Raw genomic sequence first — 19,905 nt, 5'->3', positions numbered from 1 at the left:
TATTTTAATAAATATTAATAAAGTCCACAATTTACTACCAGTTTACTATTGCTAAATTCTCAGTTGACCTGTCATTACTAGTAATCAAGAAACAAGGAAGTAATGTAAGACAAATTTGTAATAAATAGTCATTTTAATAACAAAAATAATTATAATTGTAATAATTTACACCTAAAGTTCAAAGCACAGAACTCTAACTCTAATAGTATGTAAAAATGTGTAAACTGACAACAGGGTGACAGGACTACATAGTGTATACAGATTGAGCCTCACACTCAACACAGGAGGGTAAATCAGAGAGGAAGCAAGACACAAGAGAATAACTGAATAACTTAAACATAAGTGACAAATTCAGGGAAAACACAAAAAGACTAGTATTACGGTCATTCTACATCTGAAGGAAAATTTATTTCATTTTAAAAAGTGGGCCCTTTATCTTATAATTTTCTGTTAAGTATTTAAGAAAACCAAATAATAAACCAATTACACTATTCTTACAACAATTTGGACTATAACGAGGTAAAAACTCAATGTCCTGTGAGCTAAGAAAAGCATTTCTGATTGTTGGATTAAAAATGAGGTAGGGGCTTGATTTCACAAGTTAATATTTTTATATTATGACATGTATCTGCCCATCTTTTCTTTATTTTTGCCTGTATTGTTCCTCACAATGTTTGTATAATTTCAAACTGAACCTATGGGCGCATTAAATAAGAAAATGCTGTCCGACTTTTAATTTAATCAGTAGTTCCGGTTGGTTCTTCCACTAGTAATGTGTCGGTCGCGAACGAAATAGCTCTTAGAGCTGACTCTTTGAAGTGAACGACGCGATCCAACTCCTTATTGGGAGCTGTTTTTTTTTTCTTTCTCTCACCCTCTCTCTCTCTCTCTCTCCCTCTCACACTTTTTTTTCCCGCTTCGCTCCTCACGCGAGCGCTGAGCAGAGGGGGGAGGGGGGGTAGTTATACTTGCAGTAGCACAGGAACAGTGTGGAGGGAAAGAGAGAGAAAGAGAGCCAGGGACAACAACGTCATATTAGAAAGGTAGAGTAATCATCCACAATAATTTTTAGTTCAGAAAGTTTATTCATGCAGGCCTATATGACAGATCTTTCTTTTTGCATCTTCTTTTTGTTTTGTATATTTTAATTTATATTTAATTATGTTGTGGTTTTCAGTGTTTTGTGTTGTTTCACTTTAAATTTGTTTAAAAGGATAAGCTGAAAATTTTAATAGTTAAATTAAATTTAAATTTAATTTAATAGTTAAAAGTTGAAATATAAATAGTTGTATGTAAATAGTTGTTTTTTGCATTATATGATTTATTTACTACATTTTATGTGGAGTGAATAAATAAAAGTATATTTACGGTGGCCCATAGAGACAAAGCATGTACAAACTCCAAAACACATACAAACTCCGAAGCATGTACAAACTGCAAAACACGTACAAACTCAGAAGCACGTACAAATTCCGAAGCACATACAAACTCAGAAGCACGTGCAAACTCTGAAGAATGTTGTTTTTTGCATTATATGATTTGTTTATTACATTTTATGTGGAGTGAATAAATAAAAGTATATTTACGGTGGCCCCTAGAGACAAAGCACGTACAAACTCCAAAACACATACAAACTCCGAAGCATCTACAAACTGCAATCCGATATTTACATGTAAACATATATAAATAACCACGCTTTTTTTTTTTTTTTACATTAGTTCAGTGAAACCCCGACTTACAAAATTAATTTGTTCCAGAGGGTCTTTCGTAAGTCAAAATTTTCGTAAGTCGAAGCACCTTTTTCCATCGCCTTTTGAGTGAGGCGATGCTGGCTGAAGACGAAGTTCTTGGTGGAGGAGGAGGTGGCGGAGGTTGAAGAAAGCATGCGTATAAATGCATACATATGTATGTGCACATGTACATAACATTATGGAATTTAATTTATTTTTTAAAAAATTTTGCATTTTATCTACTTCGTTATGCAGGCATTTTGCCATACCACGGGCAGAAATATTGCCATTAAGTGCCTTCGTAACTTGAATTTTTCGTTAAATGGGGTCTTCATAAGTTGGGGTTCCACTGTAATTCCTTTTGTGCGTAACTTTATATTGCTCTTTTTAGTGAGACGAGCCGAAAGAGTCAGTTCTCTAAAAAGAGTCGGAATTCCCATCACTATCTCCCACTGCACTGACCGTTACTGTTCCTCGGCAACCGTGACGTCACACCTAGCGCCAATCGAAGAGCTCGCAAGACCGACGCATCTATCGCGAGGTTATCACATTAGCTTGGTTAGTTAGCTAGCTGCGGAAACCCTGAATGTGTGTCCGTTGTTTATGATTTTATTTTATTCTTCTAAAGCGCTGAGAGGGCTGAGCAGTGCTTATTGATTATTGATTCCTAACGCGTGCAGGAAAGCATAATCGCCGGACCTTGTGTTTGCACGGTAAGCCATGAAAACGCTCGCTGTCTGCTAACTGGTCAGGGCTGTTGCTCAGGAGGAAATGGGTTTGTTTTGAAAGCCTCGGAGAATTTTCCCGTTATGTTTTAGCAAGATTTTCAATCGTGTAAAACCAATTTAGGCATCAGAAATGTTGTGTTATTAATTTTACTTTTTAACCCGTTGCGTGTTTGATTTCTGTGCGTGTTCGTTTTGTAATATTGATCTTATTTGCACGGTTGTCCCGTCGATCTTCGTGTAGGTACAAACTGTGACCAAGCTGTGTCAGTCTTGCTCACGTTTACAGTATTTATTTATTTGTTTGTTTGATTTTTTTATACTTTTCAGGATCCAATGATGAGTTATGCCGAAAAGCCAGAGGACATCACAAAAGAAGAGTGGATGGACAAATTAAACAACGTTCACATACAGAGGGCGGATATGAATCGGCTCATTATGAATTACCTGGTGACAGGTGAGGCATAGATTGAAGATACAACCTGTAAGTTGAATTTACAAATTGTAAAGTCTTGTTTATCTCTTTGTGTCTGTCTGTGTTTGATTTAAGAGGGCTTCAAAGAGGCAGCAGAGAAGTTCCGGATGGAGTCTGGTATCGAGCCGAGTGTGGACCTGGATTCTTTGGATGAAAGGATAAAGATTAGAGAGATGATCCTGAAGGGCCAGATTCAGGAAGCTATTGCACTCATTAACAGCCTACACCCGGAGCTGCTCGACACCAATCGATACCTGTATTTTCATCTGCAGGTGCGTTTCCGAAAAGCTGTGCAGGGCTCTAATTTTAACGTTGGAAGTAACAGTAAGACATCTGATGTAGGTCTGCTCTGCTTTGCAGTGCATTTTCTCTAATAACCTATCCTGCCATTGCCTGTGATGAGATTATGTTCTTTTTCTCCTCCCACAGGAAAAGGAAGTTATTGTGATATTAGATAAAGTTTGACAAGACAAAGCCTGAACGTCAACACTCACTGCTTCGTTTCCCCTCTTGCAGCAGCAACATTTGATTGAGTTAATCAGGCTAAGAGAAACTGAGTCAGCGCTGGAGTTTGCTCAGACACAGCTGGCAGAGCAGGGGGAGGAGAGCCGAGAGTGTCTGACAGAGATGGAGCGAACGCTAGCTCTTTTGGCATTTGACAACCCAGAAGAGTCACCCTTTGGAGATCTGCTCAACATGATGCAGCGGCAAAAGGTGGGCAGGCTTTAGTCTGACTGTAAAGCTGGCCATCTATTTGACATTTATGTTGCATGTATCCAGTATTGTAGACTCTTGTGGATCTGAAATTGGAATAAGAGATCCATCAGCCAGATGATGATTATTTTATTTATATAGCACATTTTATCACTTGAAACTCATTGTGCTTAACACATAAATTAAAGAAATTTAATAACTGTAGGTTTGCAGTCCCTTAAGGCAATGAAACCAGCAAAACAGAACAAAACCATATGAAAGAAAAGAAAAACGCATATAAACTGTTAGCCTGTGTGAATAGAAAGGTTTTGAATCTATTTCTAAATGTACACACAGATATAATTTATCTCAAGTCAGCAGGCAGCTTTTATTAAAAAAACAGGACTGCAGTAACTGAACGCACACTCAGTAGACTGAGATCTGATTCTGGGACCAGTTAAAAGATCTGAATCTGATGACCCGAGAGGTCTGACTGGGTTGGAGACACTGTCAGAGATGTACTGGGGGCCAAACCATTGCTTTGTGAACTAATAGAAGAATTTCAAAGGTGATTCTGTATTGTACTGGAAGCCAATGGAGGGCTTGCCCTGTCAGGATTCTGGCTGCTGCATTTTGGATAAGCTTAAGATGTCCTAGTGGTGATTTAGACAGGCCTGCAAATAGTGTTGCAATAATCTCACCTAGATGAATGCACGGTACATTTTCTCAGTGTTGGTTTGAGATGTGAAAATTCTAACCTTAGATGTATTTTTAAAGTGACAGAAGGCAATCCTGGTAACCTTAATGTTGTGGTTATCAAAACTGAGATCACTGTCCAAAATTATGCCACGGTTCCTGACTTGCTCACTGCGTTTCAGAGAAATGGATGAAAATATGAACAGTATTTTTGGTCTCTGACTTTTTGGAACAACAAGCTTCCTGGCTCATTTCTTTTAAGTTCTAAAAAGTTTTGAGACATCCAACAGTTAATGCCATCGCTGCAACTTATTATTTTGTGAACAGAGGTTAGATAATCACAGCTGTGTTTCATCTGCATAAGAATGACAGGTTATATTATTATTCTTTATGACAGTACCAAGTGGGAGGTGGTAATAAACAAAAGACTGACTCTTGAGCAACTCCTCAAATACTTTGCTGAGCAATAAAGCATAGAAATAGGTTATTATAATTATTAATTACCAGTGGATAGAAGTAATTTCTATGGTCATGGTGGGATTACAGTATATTTAAGCAATTAATAATATTTCCTAAATTATTTCTAAAATGGTGAGATACAGATTTGAATAGTTTGATGGGGATGGGGTCAAGTAAAGAGGTGCAAGGCTTTAACTCTTAAATAACTTCTTCCAGATCTTTAGAATTTACAGGTGAGAAAGTGGACATTGATCTTGTGGCAGCAATTTGATCAGAAAGTGAGTCCATCCTAGAGCAGGGCGATATGACCAAAAATATGTATCACGATATACATTTGAAAATTTGCGATAACGATATAACTGACTATATAATTAACACTAGACAAAATGCTTTACAACTCCACAACTTTATTAGTGCAAAAAAAAAAAACAACCCATCAATGTATTTTCACTTAAACAAGCAGCTGTTTTTATGTGCATTAAAGTTATAAAAATTTAACAGTGCAAATGCAAATTCCTCGCTGATAGTTTAACCAAAAGGCATTTCCAGTGGAAATTGGCCGACATATCCTCAGCATAACCATGTATAATATCCACAAAACTTAAAAAGAGGTTATACACACACAATATGGTAATATTATGTTGAAGCACAGTACGTATCACTCCGTGAGGCTCCAGCCTACGGTAGCCGTAATGCTCCGACAATCCATCAAGCGGTGCGGGTTCATAGCTTAGCAAAGTCGTACTAAAACATTTGACAGATTTTCGAGCGCCGTGTACGACATAAAATCATTTCAAGGTCAGTAAACACAACCAGAATTCATACATAAGGCACACGGGATTATAAGTAGCACTGTCCATTTTCAGAAAACAAAGGATTGATTTTAAGTGTGCCGTATTTTCCAAAAAACACGGTAATAACAACGGCCCGCTAGCATGCTCTAGCAAAAATAGTGCTTTGTTGTGTATCTGACGGACGAAAGCTAAACCAGTTCCACATCACTGAAGTTGCAGCATTTTTACAAACCAATTCTGGTTCATCCGTTTCATTCAACGATCCACTTTCGCCCTTCTCATTCTCCATCGCCGCCATGCTTTTTCCGCCATGTGCGTATAAAAACAAAGGCACTGCGCATATGCGTTTTACCCACATTCTATTGCGATATTTCATTTTCTTATTGTTGCCCAACATTATACTGGTATTACCGTGAACGGTATGATATGGCCCAGCCCTAGTCCATCCTAGATAAATTACTTTGAAAGGCTGAGATGTTACCTCTTCTTGTAGAAAGATGCAAATTCATCACATTTATTTGTTGAAACAAATTCAGTTGGTATGTTTTTGGGGATTAAATAGTTTATCAATGCATTAAAATGAAAAAGCAGAATTAGACTGGCTATTGTTGATCAGCTGGGATGTGAAGGATTGTCTGGCTGATTTGGTTTCATTGGTGTAGCAGTAAAGGGCATTTTTATAGATTACAAAATTAATTTGTAATTGTATTTTGTCTATATTTTCTCTCAGATCTCCTGCAGATTCTTTTTGCCATCTTTACCTTTTAGCTGTTTCTCCAGGGTGCTTTTGACAGGAGCAAGGCAGTCAATAATTTAAGGAACTGTATTTTAGAAGTTGTCCATTTCATCACATGATGACATTTTTGGTAACACACACTTTAAGAAAGTCACTAATAAATGTGTCAGTCATCTTGGCAATGACATGATGCTTATTAATAAATCAGCTTGTATTTGTTTTGACAGATAAACAAACCTCTGAAAATAAGCTGTAATGATCATAAACAGCAACATCTAGGACATTTGTGATAAATGTTGTTTATATTTTTACTCCTTTTTTCTTTGTCTTAAATTGTTTTCCCACGTCTTGGCATACAGGGAACAAAAAAAAATTCAAAATGGCATATATAAAAAAAATATTAACTTAAAAAATAGTCCTGACTTTCTTCAAAATATGGTTAGGGTTGCCAGGTATGCTGTCTCAGAGTGTTTTAATTCCTGTTTTGTGGAGTCGTGTGAAGCTGAATATAAACATTAAGAGCACAGTGAATGCCAGCAATAAAAATTTGTTTATTTCAATTTGACTATCGCACACATCTCGGTGCACAGGTGTGGAGTGAGGTGAACCAGGCCGTGCTGGACTATGAAAACAGGGAGTCGACACCCAAACTGGCCAAACTGCTGAAGTTGCTGCTGTGGGCTCAAAATGAGCTGGACCAGAAGAAGGTGAAATACCCCAAAATGACTGACCTTAGCACAGGCACCATCGAGGACCCCAAGTGAAGACAACAGACAAGAACCACCACCTTCCACTTCCCCTTAATTTATGATCAGTCAGTGACTGCGTGACAACCAGGTAACATATATGTAAAAACAAATGCTACAGTGTTTCTTTTTTTTCATGTTTCATTCATGAGAGGTAAGACTTAACTCATTGTGCAAACTGTAAATTGCTGTATTTGCAAAGTGGCAGAAATTATTTAGTTTCAGTACAGAACCTGGATTTTTAGGAAGTTCTCAGAGACAACAAAATTTAAATTGCTGTTTTATATTTTGTCTTTTTAAGCTACGTTGGTAGTATTATTTATCGTGAACATTTTCCCCACCAGACTTTACTTTGCCAGGAAAAGTTGATGGTGTGAATGAGCACTGTTGGTACTGTGCATAGAACGGGGGAGGGGGGAGGGGGGGGAGGGGGTTGAGACTCCTGAGACTGGTGAAATGAGAAAATGTGACTATTTTTCAAATAAATGGAAAGCTACACTTTATCTAATTTTAACAATGTAATATTTATGATTTTATTTACTCTCATTTTCGTTTGCCTCTTTTTTTGTCAGCTTTAAAATCAGCCACATGCTTTTTACGCCGTGAAATTTGATTGTACCTTGTGTCTATGGGATGCCTTGTAAATTCATTATTTAAGTGTTTGAGAAGGTGAAGAGAGTCCAAATGGAGTCGGTTTCCTACTGAGCTGAGGCCTTTTCTGATATCTACAGTGTGCACTGCCTCCAACATGCTCCAAATGGTTTTTCCTGCTGCACAGGTTTAAAGTTCTGGTTAAGTTCAGCCAATCCTGCATGATGATCATGCAGGATTGAGAGAAAGGGCTCCTGTATCTGGATGATGAAGCTGTCAGTTATGGCTACTGTCTAGTTCAACCCCCTCGAGTATGAAATTAATTCAGACAGGAGCAGTTTCCTTTAGTCAGTGGCTTTGTTTTAGTAACTTAAAATGACCCAAAGCTGATACTTTTGGTCCCTAAACAGGTATTTTGAAGAGTGCTATCATTTTTCCACTTTTCAAAGCCATTGGTACTTTCACTTTACCTGCATGTAAGTGTCCCTTTTTTTTCCAAATGGGGGAAAAGTACTTGTGCTTGTTTATTTTTGTTTGGTTTGTTTATTTTTATAAAAAGAAACAAACTTGCTGCTAGTTGTCCATCCTTAATTTCTTTTAAGGTTGTGTTGTCTTTATAGAAACTGGCTTTGACCCAGAAAGCTCACATCCCTTTTATTATTCCACATTTCTAAGATCAGATTTGCAATTATTAAAATAAACTTTTGTGAACCATAAACTGGTTGTTTTGGCATTTTCTGAGTTTAGAGTGTACATGTATGTAAATTATAAAAAGATGCAATAAGTAAAGTTAATTTAATCAGATAAAAGTTCATTGAAGATTTTAAATTACCTGGATTTTGATTTAAAATTCATATTGAAATTCATCTGCCCTTTATAGGGGAAACATGCAAATGTTGTATCCACTAAAACCACCAGAGACCTCTGCTGTCTGCAGTGCAAATCACAACCAGGTGCATTTGAGTTTTCTTCAAACAAGTTTGACCTGTTAGGCTCATCTGCCTAAGGTTATGAGGTTCAGCTAAATGACGCTTCTTTAGTGCGGAAAGGCTGCAGAGAGATACGGCAGCGTTCTCTGAATGGCTGACAAACACACATCAGGAGCCAACAAGAAGGACTCTAATGGTTCTTTATTGGATCCTAAGATTTGTGAGCCTGATGAATGTAAAGAAGAGGAGTCAGGAGACCGAAACCTATGGCCAAGGTGAGACGGCAAAAGATTTGACTAAGAAAACAGAGCAAATGTCTAGATTGTAGTCTGTCAGGGTATTACTGAGAGCTCACTTGAAACATGTACTCATTTGATACACTAAATGGCTGTCTTAACTCACAATGCCTTTTTTTGTTTGTTTTTTATAAGAACAATGGCAACTGGATACTAAGTGACAAAAGAAATTACATGTGTACTGTAACTATTCACTAGAAATGTAAAGACCGATATGATACACAGTAGTAGTGAAAACGTGAAAACAAAGGGTACTGGTAGTTCTTTATCTTTTTTAGGTATGTTATTTAGTTTGGTGTGTTTTTACATGTTCATCTGGCTTTGTCCAGGCTCAAATGTCTCAGCAACTCCCAGATGAACTGAGATTACATTTTGCTAAAGACATCAGTTTAATTTTATCACCGACAAGTGAAATTTTTCACTTAGAAGTGGAGTTTCTCAGCGTCTACCAACTAGATGTAGCACCAACAAATTGACATTAGTGTTTTTAAATATATTATTTAAGCTTCTTGATTATTGCACAGACTGCTGTGAAGCCCTGTATAAAGAATTATGCTGCACCTGAGATGTAATGACTTTTGTCTTTGCTTTACTTGCAAAAATATTGAGATGTCCATGAGCCTCTGGAGTGTTTTGTGTTTAGTACTAATTAACAAATATTAGCACGTTAAAGCACCAGCACGTCAAACACCATCTCTGTGAGGATATTTACTTGCCAGTATGAGCATTTGCATTTGTCCAAGTGCAGGTGCACACGGCTCATAAAGTGGCTATAGACTCTTTGTTTAGTGCTGCTGACATCACTAGACTGGTTTTCACTCACGCTCACCCAGTTCGTTGGAAACAGTTTACTGCAAAATCTGACTATATAAGCAAGAGCTGTTTGCCTTACAGATCCCTGGCTCGAAAATGGATCGTGATGCTGTTTATGGGCACCTGCTTCCTCTATTGTGCGCGGATGGCCATGCCTGTCTGCGCCATCTCAATGGCTGCTACGTTTCATTGGAGTAAAATTGATTCCGGGGTGGTTTTGGGTGGATTCTTCTGGGGTTACTGTCTCACACAGATCCTGGGAGGACACGCGAGTGACAGGTAAGGATGTGATGCGTTAAAGCACACATGACTTCGCTTAATGAGCAAATAACCTTCCAGGTCTGTTTACTGTGAAGTTAGTTTTTGAGTTTCAGGATGTTGCTCTGTGAATGATTGTTGTTTATTAGAGTGGGAGGAGAGCGTGTCCTGTTCTTCTCTGCATTATCATGGGCTCTGATCACAGCCGGCAGTCCTCTGCTGGCCCATCTTGGCTCTCACACCCTGGCTCTCATGACCTTGGCCAGGTTTCTCATGGGAATATTACAAGGTTAGTATTCTACCAGTGATTATATTCTAGTAAGAATGTACAATTCGTTTATACTGATCAAAATCCCTAAGCACTTCACATTAAAACACAAAAAATATACATAACGGTGCAAAGCAATACAATATAAAACAACACATTTTTTAAAAACTTGTCTGTGCAAAAATGTCAATTCCAAAAACTGGCAGGGAATTGCAGGTAATAAACCCTTGATGGGGGCCAAGGTGTGAAAAAAGGTGTGGATCATTACTGTCACCGGATGAAACCTCTGTGAGACATTGTCCCACCCCACCATCCTGTGAGCTGTTGAGGTCACCAAGGTGCGAGTGGAAGAAATAATCTCAAGCATGGATTGTGGGTGGCCAAAATATCGTTGCCTCTGGTGATGATAATGACCCATGCCTTTTTTTTCACGCACTGGCTCGTGTAAATCACATGATCAATAGTGGGTTAATGACCCAACCCTCAGGACCACCTCCAAAGGGGTCGGCCCCCCTCTGTCATCAAGCCTCTTTGATGACAGAAGAAGTCCAGTTTGTCTTTTTCACACACACAAGACAATCTAATGGATGGTTGCCATACAGGAAACTGAAATAAACGAAACTAAAAAAGTGTAAATTTGCATGTGTACAGAGAAAAAATCGAGCCAGGGTTAAGAGTTTTACGCTGGTTTGCAGAGAGTTAGGCTGAAAAGTCAGTGTCTTGATCTGTCTCCCCTGCTGTGGTGCACTGAAGAGTTGGACAGCCCAGCAGACAAAAGACTTCCTCCATCTCAAAGTAGTACAAGACAGCCACAGGAGTCTCTTACTGAGCAAGCTCATGACAGACGGCTGTCTATTTAGTTCTTTTTTTCAACCACTGATGCAAGGGCTTAAGCTGCATGCCACAACTACAGAGCCCATTGTCCTAACCAGTCTTTCCTAGTCCCTCTTAATGCTTTCCAGCAAATCACTGCATTGAAGAGAACACTCACTGGAGATTACTGCAGTCCAAGCTTGTTGTCCATCTTCAGTCTCATGCTGAACATTGAATAAGACAATAAAAACACTCTGATGCCTGTTCAGTAAATACAAAGTAGTGAGAGAGACTGGAAACAGTCAGTTGGTGGAGGGTGGATCTGATAACCCATAGTTGGTGATGTTATCATAACTTTGTAATCAATGGTACTCCTGGGCCATCATGGGAAATGACCAATCGTGTTCCTGTGATGTCAAAAGTTTCCAACAAAAAAGAAGAAAAGCTTTCAGAAATGGGCACACTGCTACAGCTCAGCTGGTTGAGCAGGCTACCTATGAGTCAAAAGTTAGTCATGCATCGTCGAGCTGACTGTTTTTACCATCTTGGTGCTATGAACCCAAACTTGGTGAGCGAGCTGTGGCTCTAACAATGAAAGAGAAGACGTCGCATGTTAGAGTTCAGTGAGCATGCTCTGCAGAATCTTTTTTGACCATAATTAGCAAAACAGACCCAATCTTTTATCCTGTGTCGCCTAAATCCAGTGATCAAACCCATTAAGCAATCAAGAAAGTGTTTACCGAGGTCACAGCTTAATTCCACATTTATACTTCTGGTTTCCTCTGACACACAGAACTCAGTCCCATGGGTTAAAGTTCTTTGTGGTGGACAAAAGGATAAAACAATCTTATCTTTAAGTATTATATTATAAAATGAGCCACACTTTAGTCTTGTTTTTCCAAGCTGCAACTATGAAATCACAACTCTGTGACTGGTCTGTTGAGATGAGCGGCATAAATATTATGTTGTGGGAACAACACCAGTGTGATGAAAACAACTCCAAGTAGTGAAAAGCTGCAGCAATTAAGTTGTTTTATCCAGTTTGTTAGCTGCTCAAAACCAAAGGATAAAAATGGGAATTTGTGGTTTGTTTGTTCTCTTGACTGAGAGCAGTTGCTAGGCAACAAGCATAAATGTTAGGAAGTGAGTGTTCCCAGTCAGAAGTGCGAGCAGGCAGATTTTCAAACAGAATTTTTGACTTGTTGCTGGTTTCACTTTCAAAAAGTACAAAACATATCCAGCTGAGTGTTGTGCCATTTTAATGCCATTAACCTTCAAGTGTAACCATGCCAACATACTGGTTTTGTCAGGCAGAGTAAAATCACACAAGTCCAACGTGTTCAACATGTTTTTTTTTCTTTTGCTTGCTTTGTTTTGTTTTTGGTAATTGCTTAGCTATGACCCGTTACAATGACAGATGCATGTTGAGCTTGCTCTAGTTTAAGGAAGCTGGTTCCTGGTACAGATTTCATGCTACCACTCGGGAATGTGATTCATAATGTTTAGCATAAGTTTTCCAAAAGTAAGCGCAGCCATATCTGACCACAAGCTGAACTAGTCCTTCAAATAAAACCTTCAGTTCTCCAGGTTTATTAAACATATTGTAGATGGGGTAGCTCAGGCTCACAAGTTCCTCCCCCGAGTTCTGCAGGGTTCTGCAGGTGCCTTTCTTGGCTAGCATACATGTATAATAGATCTGAAACGACAGCAGTCCTTTTTCTGACTGTAAATGTAGCGAACAACTGTGGGTGCAACTTCACCAGCTTCCAATCCAAGAGGAAGAGGACAAAGTCTGGAGAGGTTAATACTCCCACACTTACACTACTTTATTGTTTGACTGACATGTTTTGGCTTGTGGCCCTCACCAGGGACCTTGATAAAGGCTATAACACCAGAGTTTTTCTTCATTTCCTGTATGATGATATGTGCCACATGCTATCAACACTAATCCTGGATATAAAGGATCCTGACCACCCTATGCCAAACACCAGAATTCACCTCAGAGGGGAAACGCCCAGTGTTAGTCATGTGCTTTTAATGTTGTAGCTGATTGGTGAATAGTGTCTTGTAATTTCTTACAGGTGTTTTTTTCCCATCTTTGGCCAGCCTGTGCTCACAGCGTGTTGTGGAAGGGGAAAGAGGGTTTTTAATGAGCACATTGCAAAGCGGTGCACATCTTGGGTATGTTTTACACACGTCACACACATAACAGCTGACATATGAATATACATTTATCTCTGATGGCATGCTTTTGTCTTGATCTCTGTTTCTCTTTCAGAACATTGTTAGCTGGTGGGTTGGGGACCCTGATGCTCGACCGCTATGGCTGGGAAAGCATGTTCTACAGTATCGGTTTCCTGTCCGGACTCTGGGCTCTCATTGTTTGGCAGTGTTTACTAAAAGGTACAGCAGTGAATCATGTATTCTTAAATAACAAAGAGGCTTAATATACTGTTTTTTTTGACAGATAGTTCAAATTTTTTCATTTATTTATTTATAATTTTCAATCACTTTTTAAAAAACAAAAGCAGTTTATGTGTCACAGTTCCATCCCAGATTTTATGTTGTACCTGGCTGGTTGAGTGTATTCCCTGAAACGGCACATGCCTCTGAAAGCTGCCCATCATCCACACAGAGCGGTTTGCTCCGGTTTCTTGGATGTACTTCAGGAAGTGTCTGAATCTCACCCTAGGTCTGTTAGCAAGTCTGTTCACTGAAAAACATTCCAATGAGTGATTACAAGTGGAAAATTAGAAAATAAAATCAAAGCTCATATTAAAAACAGAAGATTAGGAGTAGATTCAAAAACATCATGATAGGAATCAGTTGCCCAAATGCTAAAGTGGTGCATGGAGAAGCTGTTTGTGGCAGCTGCTCATTTCCTGAGTTCACTGACATAAAAGTTTATGTATAAATTCATGTCTAATGACTTTAAGTGTAATGACTTTGTGACTTTTAATCTGGCGTGTCTATGATAGGGATCCTTTTTTTGGATTGATATATATTTGTCTCCTGGTGATCCCTAGGAGATTTTTTTTTAATCTAGAAGTTCCACAAACTGTCCGATTTGATATGTTTGATTTGATGGGCCTTTATGTTTATATGCACTTATGCAGATAAACGATACATCCCTGCAAGTTCCTTTATAAATGTAACCTTGTTTTTCAAGAGCTCGAGCTACTTTTCTTCAGTTCTTGTGTTTAAAAATACTTTAAAATCTTCCAAAATTACTGAAAGTTACAAACAGAATTTGAAGAAACGCCTGCTCTGTCTTTGTCCCAAACATTTAAATATTGTGTTGAAGAGAGATATCAGGTGCAGTTGCACGTGAGGCCCCTCTGTGTCGGGTTTGCATGGACTCGCTGTGCCTGTGCTTCCACTAACAGTCGACATCAATGTTAGGTTAACAGCTGAATCTAATTTGGCTGTAGCTGTGAAAGAAACCATGAATAGTTTTACGTCCCTCTGTGACAGTCCTGTAATAGACACACTACACTGCATTCATTCTTCTATTTAAAAAAGGTGTTTATTATGGTGCGGAAGGTGATTGGCTGTAAGATTCCAGCCATTTCCTCAATAATGCTGCTTCTTTTTGTCATAAAAATTTGCCTGATGAAGGTCTAGTAGTGAAACACTGAAAATAAATATTTTAGTTTATGGAAATCAGTCTTCAGTACTTGTTATGAAACCCAGGTGCTGAAGACCGATGTGTTTTAAAGTGTTTTTGCTAGTTTTATTTACTGATATATTTATATCTCTATCAATCTCAAATGTAATGGAAGATGGTAGTTTAAGCTCATGCTCAGTGTATGTTTTAGGTGAACTTATCCCAAAGGTGATGGAAACAAAGAAGAACTCAGAGTGGAGTCTGTCAAGAATACCCTGGCTGAGCCTTTTTAAGAAGCCGCCTGTCTGGTACAGCTTATAAAGTCTTTTATTTTTTCATAATTACCACCTCATATTTGTGTGAGTCTCCCAGCCTCACCGCATCTCTCTCCTCTGCTCTCTCTCTGGTTGCTATCTTCTTCTCTCTCTAAGGGCCATGGTGTTTGCTCACATGTGTATGTGCAGCACATCCTACACACTGTTATCATGGCTGCCAACATACTTCAAAGAATCCTTTCCTCATGCCACGGTATTTCCACCATTACTGCTACTTAGCTAATAAGCATGGTGCACTGTTTCCTGGACCTACATGACAAACCTCTGAAGCTGTCTGTTCCTGCAGGGATGGGTCTATAATGTTGTTCCATGGCTAACTGCAATCCCATCAGCACTTGTTGGAGGATACGTTTCAGATTTCCTCATTAACCGAGGTATCAAAAAAAGGTCGCTCTTCTACTGTGATGTGTGTTATGTTGCAGTTAGAATATGTTTTATTAAAGATGTTTGAAATGTTCTGGTTTGTTATCTGTAGGATATGGTGTAGCATCTGTGAGAAAGATAATGCAGGTAAGTGTGAGAGCGTAGCTGTTGTTTGAACTGATAAAAGCGTGTGTGCGGTGAGAGATTTTTCCTGACTAGTTACTGAAGTGTTCTTTGGGAATTTATGCAGTCTGTTTTAAACATGTATTTACAAGCCTGGCAGCTTTCATAGAACTGTTATATGCCAGTGCTCTAGATTACTGCTGCATTATCTGCTCTGTAAGTGTAAACTTGTGTAAAAACTACAAAAAAAATTCAAACGCTTGTTCTTTATGTGCACAGTTTTATTATTCTGACCATCTTGAAGTACAGCTATGAACATGTGCATTGCATTAAGTATTGACATAATCAAACCATTAGAAATTTGCTCACCCGGCTGTCACTTTTGTTCATCTTTAGCCTGTGGACTGTGCCTTTAAATACTCACCTGTATGTCTCTCTGTCTGATCCTCAGTTTTTTGCCATGGGAGTATCAAGTATGTTTATTTTACCTCTCTCTGGAGTTGTCACATTTCCTGCAGCTGTGATTTACATTTGTGCTGCTGTGGGTCTCACCACCTTCACCAGCGGGTAAAAATGTCAGATTTATACTAAATACTCAGACCAGCAACTAATAGGTTTCAGGCACTTTTTACATTTGATGACCTCATTCTCACATCAGATCCTGGCTTTCTCACCATCCTCATTCTCCTTGACCTCAGTGCTGCTTTTGACGCTAGATGAGAATAGGTTATAATATGGTCAGTAGACTTGGTGTGGAAAATGACTCCTGTTAATCCAAACCATCAACCAGAACTTATGTGCTGTGTTGAGAAAGAAAATGGTGTGTTCTAGAAAGATTAGATAGTGGTCTCTTGGTTCATGCCCTGGTCACCTCACGCTTGGATTATTGTAACTTCTTATATGAATCTACCAGAGTATCAGAAGTAAACAAGTCACCATTACTGCAGTGGCTTCTTGCCAAAGAGTGGAGAGAACCAAAACATTTGTTAGAAAGGGTAAAAAATATTCAGAGAAAGTCGTTTATTTCCAGTGCTAAAATTGGTTAAAAGATGAGTCATGACAACACTGTGTACTATAGCTAGCCAAAGTTGAGCTGATGGTCTCTAGAGACTGCTGTGGCCACACAGAAAATTGCATTATTGTGCAATTTGATGTTGGTTTCTTTAAATGGGGTCCCCAGAAAACAATTAATTTAACAGCACAAACAACTGGGGCATACCCACCCTGAATGATAGGCAGTTGTGTTCAGTATATGGCCTGGGGACTCAATGATACATAGTGAGACATATTGTTGCAATAGCGCTAATTTTTAAGGATTCTCAGACTGTTTACCGTCTATTTTTGTTAATGAAAAAACTAACAAATTTTTTTTAGAACTTATTCACACTTCTTCACGTTAAAAGAAAGCTAGGTTATGCAGTTTTTTAATTGGCCCAACGGACTTGTGATCAAATTTAGTGATTATCTGATGGTACATTAACTAAAGTGAGTCTTACACTCCTTATTTATAGAGCAGCATGCAAATCTTTAGCCAGGGGATGCTAATGGCTGGGAATGTTAGTTTCACTCAGTAGGTTTTTAAGGAGGTGATCCTCTCAGTCTCACAGTAACCTGCTGATCTCAGTGGTTGACTATAGCTGGAGATATACAGTTAACATTGTCTGCTTAGGCCTCTTAGGAGTTGCTAAACCTGTGATACTTACAAATACAGATGTGTATTTATGGTGTGTAGTTATAGAGTAATGCTGGTGATATTAGATTGACAGCAACAAAGTCTATGTCCGTATTTCAATGCTTTCTTCATACTCAACAAAGTTAACACAGCATATTTAATTGCCCTCAGGAGAAACACCTTTTAATACACAGCCCAAAGCCCATTACCAGCTTTAGACACTGAATCTTACGTGGGCCATGCTGTATATGCAGAGTGTCAGTTAAGAAAGAAAAAAAAAAGATTTGAGGTCTGTGAGTCAGCTGGGTTGTAGGTCTTCGGCAAATGGTCCTGAAAATTCAAAATGTATTTCTGTTTTCAGTAGCAAGGCACATTTGGTGCAACAGCATGACAGTGACTCAAAATAAACTACAGTGCCCACATTTATTACCATGTGACTCAGAACAACACTGCATCTCGCTGGTGTCTTATTTAAAAATATTGGTGCTTGACAGCAAAGCTTTGTGACACACAAAAACCAGATAATGTACCAGGTTGTATTTGTTAGTTTTTATTGTTTAGTTTCATGTTGGTTTTAGTGCTTAGAATGAATTTGTAAAATTCACTGTAAAAGTTATGTCAAGAGAAGTCAATGAAAAGCCATAAAGTTAACCTATCAAGACACAGTATTTCATTGAAATAACACAAAAGACTCAAGTAAACCCCCCACAAATCTAATTTGTTCAGTAAGTTATACTATAGATGATTCCTTAAAAACAATACTTGTGAGATTAGTTTTTATTTGTTAACATTAGTTCCCTGTAAGCAACAGATGTGGTAAATTCTATCATACTGGATAAGAAGCAAAAACCAAAAAATCACAATAGTTTGTTTTTTAACAGTAGCTGATGTGTTTGCTCCTGCTGTAAATCTTTGTTGAAATTCCTTCAAATTCTTCTGCTTCTTATTTTTCTGTTTTAGTGGTGTTTCTGTGAATGTACAGGATCTGACACCATCGTGTGCAGGCGCCCTGTTTGGTGAGTTTCTGTGGTTTTTAGGTTCTTCAAGCTGGCCCAGTGTCTGGCTTTTTCAACGTCTAATAAAATTTTCTTTCCTGCTTCAGGTTTTATGAATATGATGGGCTCTTTTGTGGGTATGTAGCCAAAGTCTGACCTTTAGAAGTGTACATTGCTGAGCACAGGGGCTGATATCTGATGGCTCATGTCTTTCTGTTTTGCACAGGGGTGGTGCTGGTGTCTTTATCAGGATACCTGATTGAAGTCACACAGTCATGGTCCGTGGTCTTTGCCCTCATCACTTTAGTAAATGCCACGGGTCTCGGTGTCTTCCTCATCTTTGGAGGTGCTCGCCGTGTGGACCTAGTGGAGTATTCCAGGATTATTGAGATATGACCCGGAGTAATTTATGATAATTACGTTTTTCAGAACATGTTAGTCTTTATTTATTTATTGATGAATCAGGTAATACACAATACATCGCACAAAAATGTTTATCTGTATGTATGTTTGGCCATGTTTAAAGTTCTACTTTTGGATAGTTGCAGTGCAGCCTTTGAATGGTGAGCACATGTCCTTAGTTATCGTGCAGTTTTTTCCCCCCCAATTTTGTGTGCATATGAGTCGAAAACTTTATGTCTATTTGACAAAATAATTTTAGCCACTCTTACCAAATAATATATTATATTATATTATTAAGCAGCAGATTTAGTGTATTAGAAAGTAGAGCATCAAGAGGGTATAGAGGTCATAATTTGTCACAATAACCTGTCAGGTTATTTAAACTTTTCTGAGAGGCAGCTGGACTCTTGGGCTGCTTTCAGGGTTTAATAGAAAATGTAATATGTGATGGGGGACTTCGGCCAATCACAGATCTTTTCAGAACAGGTAACAAAAAAGTGTATATAAAAACAGGTAAAGTATGCATCAGGTGAAGGACTTTTACCTGGAAGATCAGGGTTCAGGATCAGGGTCTTGTCTAGTGGGAGGAGCTTATAGGAGGAGTTTCAGGTTATCTGTAATTCCTTTGTTTTGTTTTGTTTAAATGTTGCATACTTTAGTTTTAACCAGCACTGAAGACCTAATGTTAAACTTTAGCAGGATTAATAAAACAACTCTTTTATATGTATTTATAATGACATTATAAACATCTTTATTCAGGTGTTTTCAATGTAAAGTTTGGGTCGTAAAAGTGTTTTAAATGTTTATACTTGATCTGTGCAGTTGTTGATATTTAACATCTACAAAAAGGTGTTTTCTTTTGTGGGTGTTTTTCCTTTAGTTTCTATTTAAAATTTGGTTTTATTTAAAACATAATAGTGGCTTTTTACTTTCACCATTGGTTTACAATATTAGGAATGTGTATTCAGCTGATTTTAATAATGTGTCATTTGGTTTGTAAAAATTTTGCAGTACTTTTTTGAAAGCATAGGCTTGTATATGAGATATGAACTTTTAATCTTGTAAAAAAAAGTGACATAAAAACTATTTTTTTAATGTGTGAGGCTTAAATTGGTAAAAGTGCACTACAAAAGTCCACTTCTATCTTGAAGAAAAAAAATATAAATTTTTTTTTGTTTCATAAATAAAAATATAAATTTAATAAATAAAGGGGCATACATGTCTTTTTATTCAAGGCTATTTATATATAACACAAAACCCCACACTTTGAAATAGTCTTCTTTTGTCTTATGGTAGGCTCTTATTGTCTGAGACTTTCTCTCTTCTCTTTCCCCTCACCCCCGTGGTTCTGCTGGAGGTTTCTTCCTGTTTAAAGGGAGTCTTTCC

At 38.2% G+C, this 19,905-nt stretch overlaps 2 protein-coding genes across 3 annotated transcripts; both read left to right on the top strand.

Moving 5' to 3' along the window:
- The first annotated feature begins 2,240 nt into the window (after positions 1–2,240).
- LOC146364723 (glucose-induced degradation protein 8-B homolog) lies at positions 2,241–7,475 on the top strand. Of its 2 annotated transcripts, none has more exons than XM_084917491.1 (5): positions 2,241–2,443; positions 2,786–2,912; positions 3,006–3,202; positions 3,447–3,644; positions 6,899–7,475. In XM_084917491.1, the coding sequence occupies exons 2-5, from the start codon at positions 2,792–2,794 to the stop codon at positions 7,070–7,072; spliced, it is 690 nt and encodes a 229-aa protein (XP_084773617.1). In that variant the 5' UTR covers positions 2,241–2,443; positions 2,786–2,791; the 3' UTR covers positions 7,073–7,475. The 2 variants fall into 2 exon arrangements, with proteins under 2 accessions (XP_084773617.1, XP_084773618.1); XM_084917492.1 differs by lacking the exon at positions 2,241–2,443 and adding an exon at positions 2,513–2,695.
- LOC146364722 (voltage-gated purine nucleotide uniporter SLC17A9-like) lies at positions 7,467–19,651 on the top strand. The gene is made up of 13 exons (XM_084917490.1): positions 7,467–8,849; positions 9,765–9,962; positions 10,091–10,230; positions 13,104–13,203; positions 13,301–13,425; positions 14,841–14,937; positions 15,061–15,157; positions 15,251–15,338; positions 15,440–15,474; positions 15,902–16,017; positions 18,083–18,138; positions 18,225–18,254; positions 18,344–19,651. The coding sequence occupies exons 1-13, from the start codon at positions 8,725–8,727 to the stop codon at positions 18,511–18,513; spliced, it is 1,377 nt and encodes a 458-aa protein (XP_084773616.1). The 5' UTR covers positions 7,467–8,724; the 3' UTR covers positions 18,514–19,651.
- Positions 19,652–19,905: the final 254 nt, after the last annotated feature.

This window comes from Perissodus microlepis, chromosome 20 (assembly GCF_051167445.1).
Source record: "Perissodus microlepis isolate ML-2025 ecotype Zambia chromosome 20, ASM5116744v1, whole genome shotgun sequence".
Classification (NCBI taxonomy): Eukaryota; Metazoa; Chordata; class Actinopteri; order Cichliformes; family Cichlidae; genus Perissodus; species Perissodus microlepis.
This window is presented reverse-complemented; position numbering and strand designations above follow the sequence as displayed.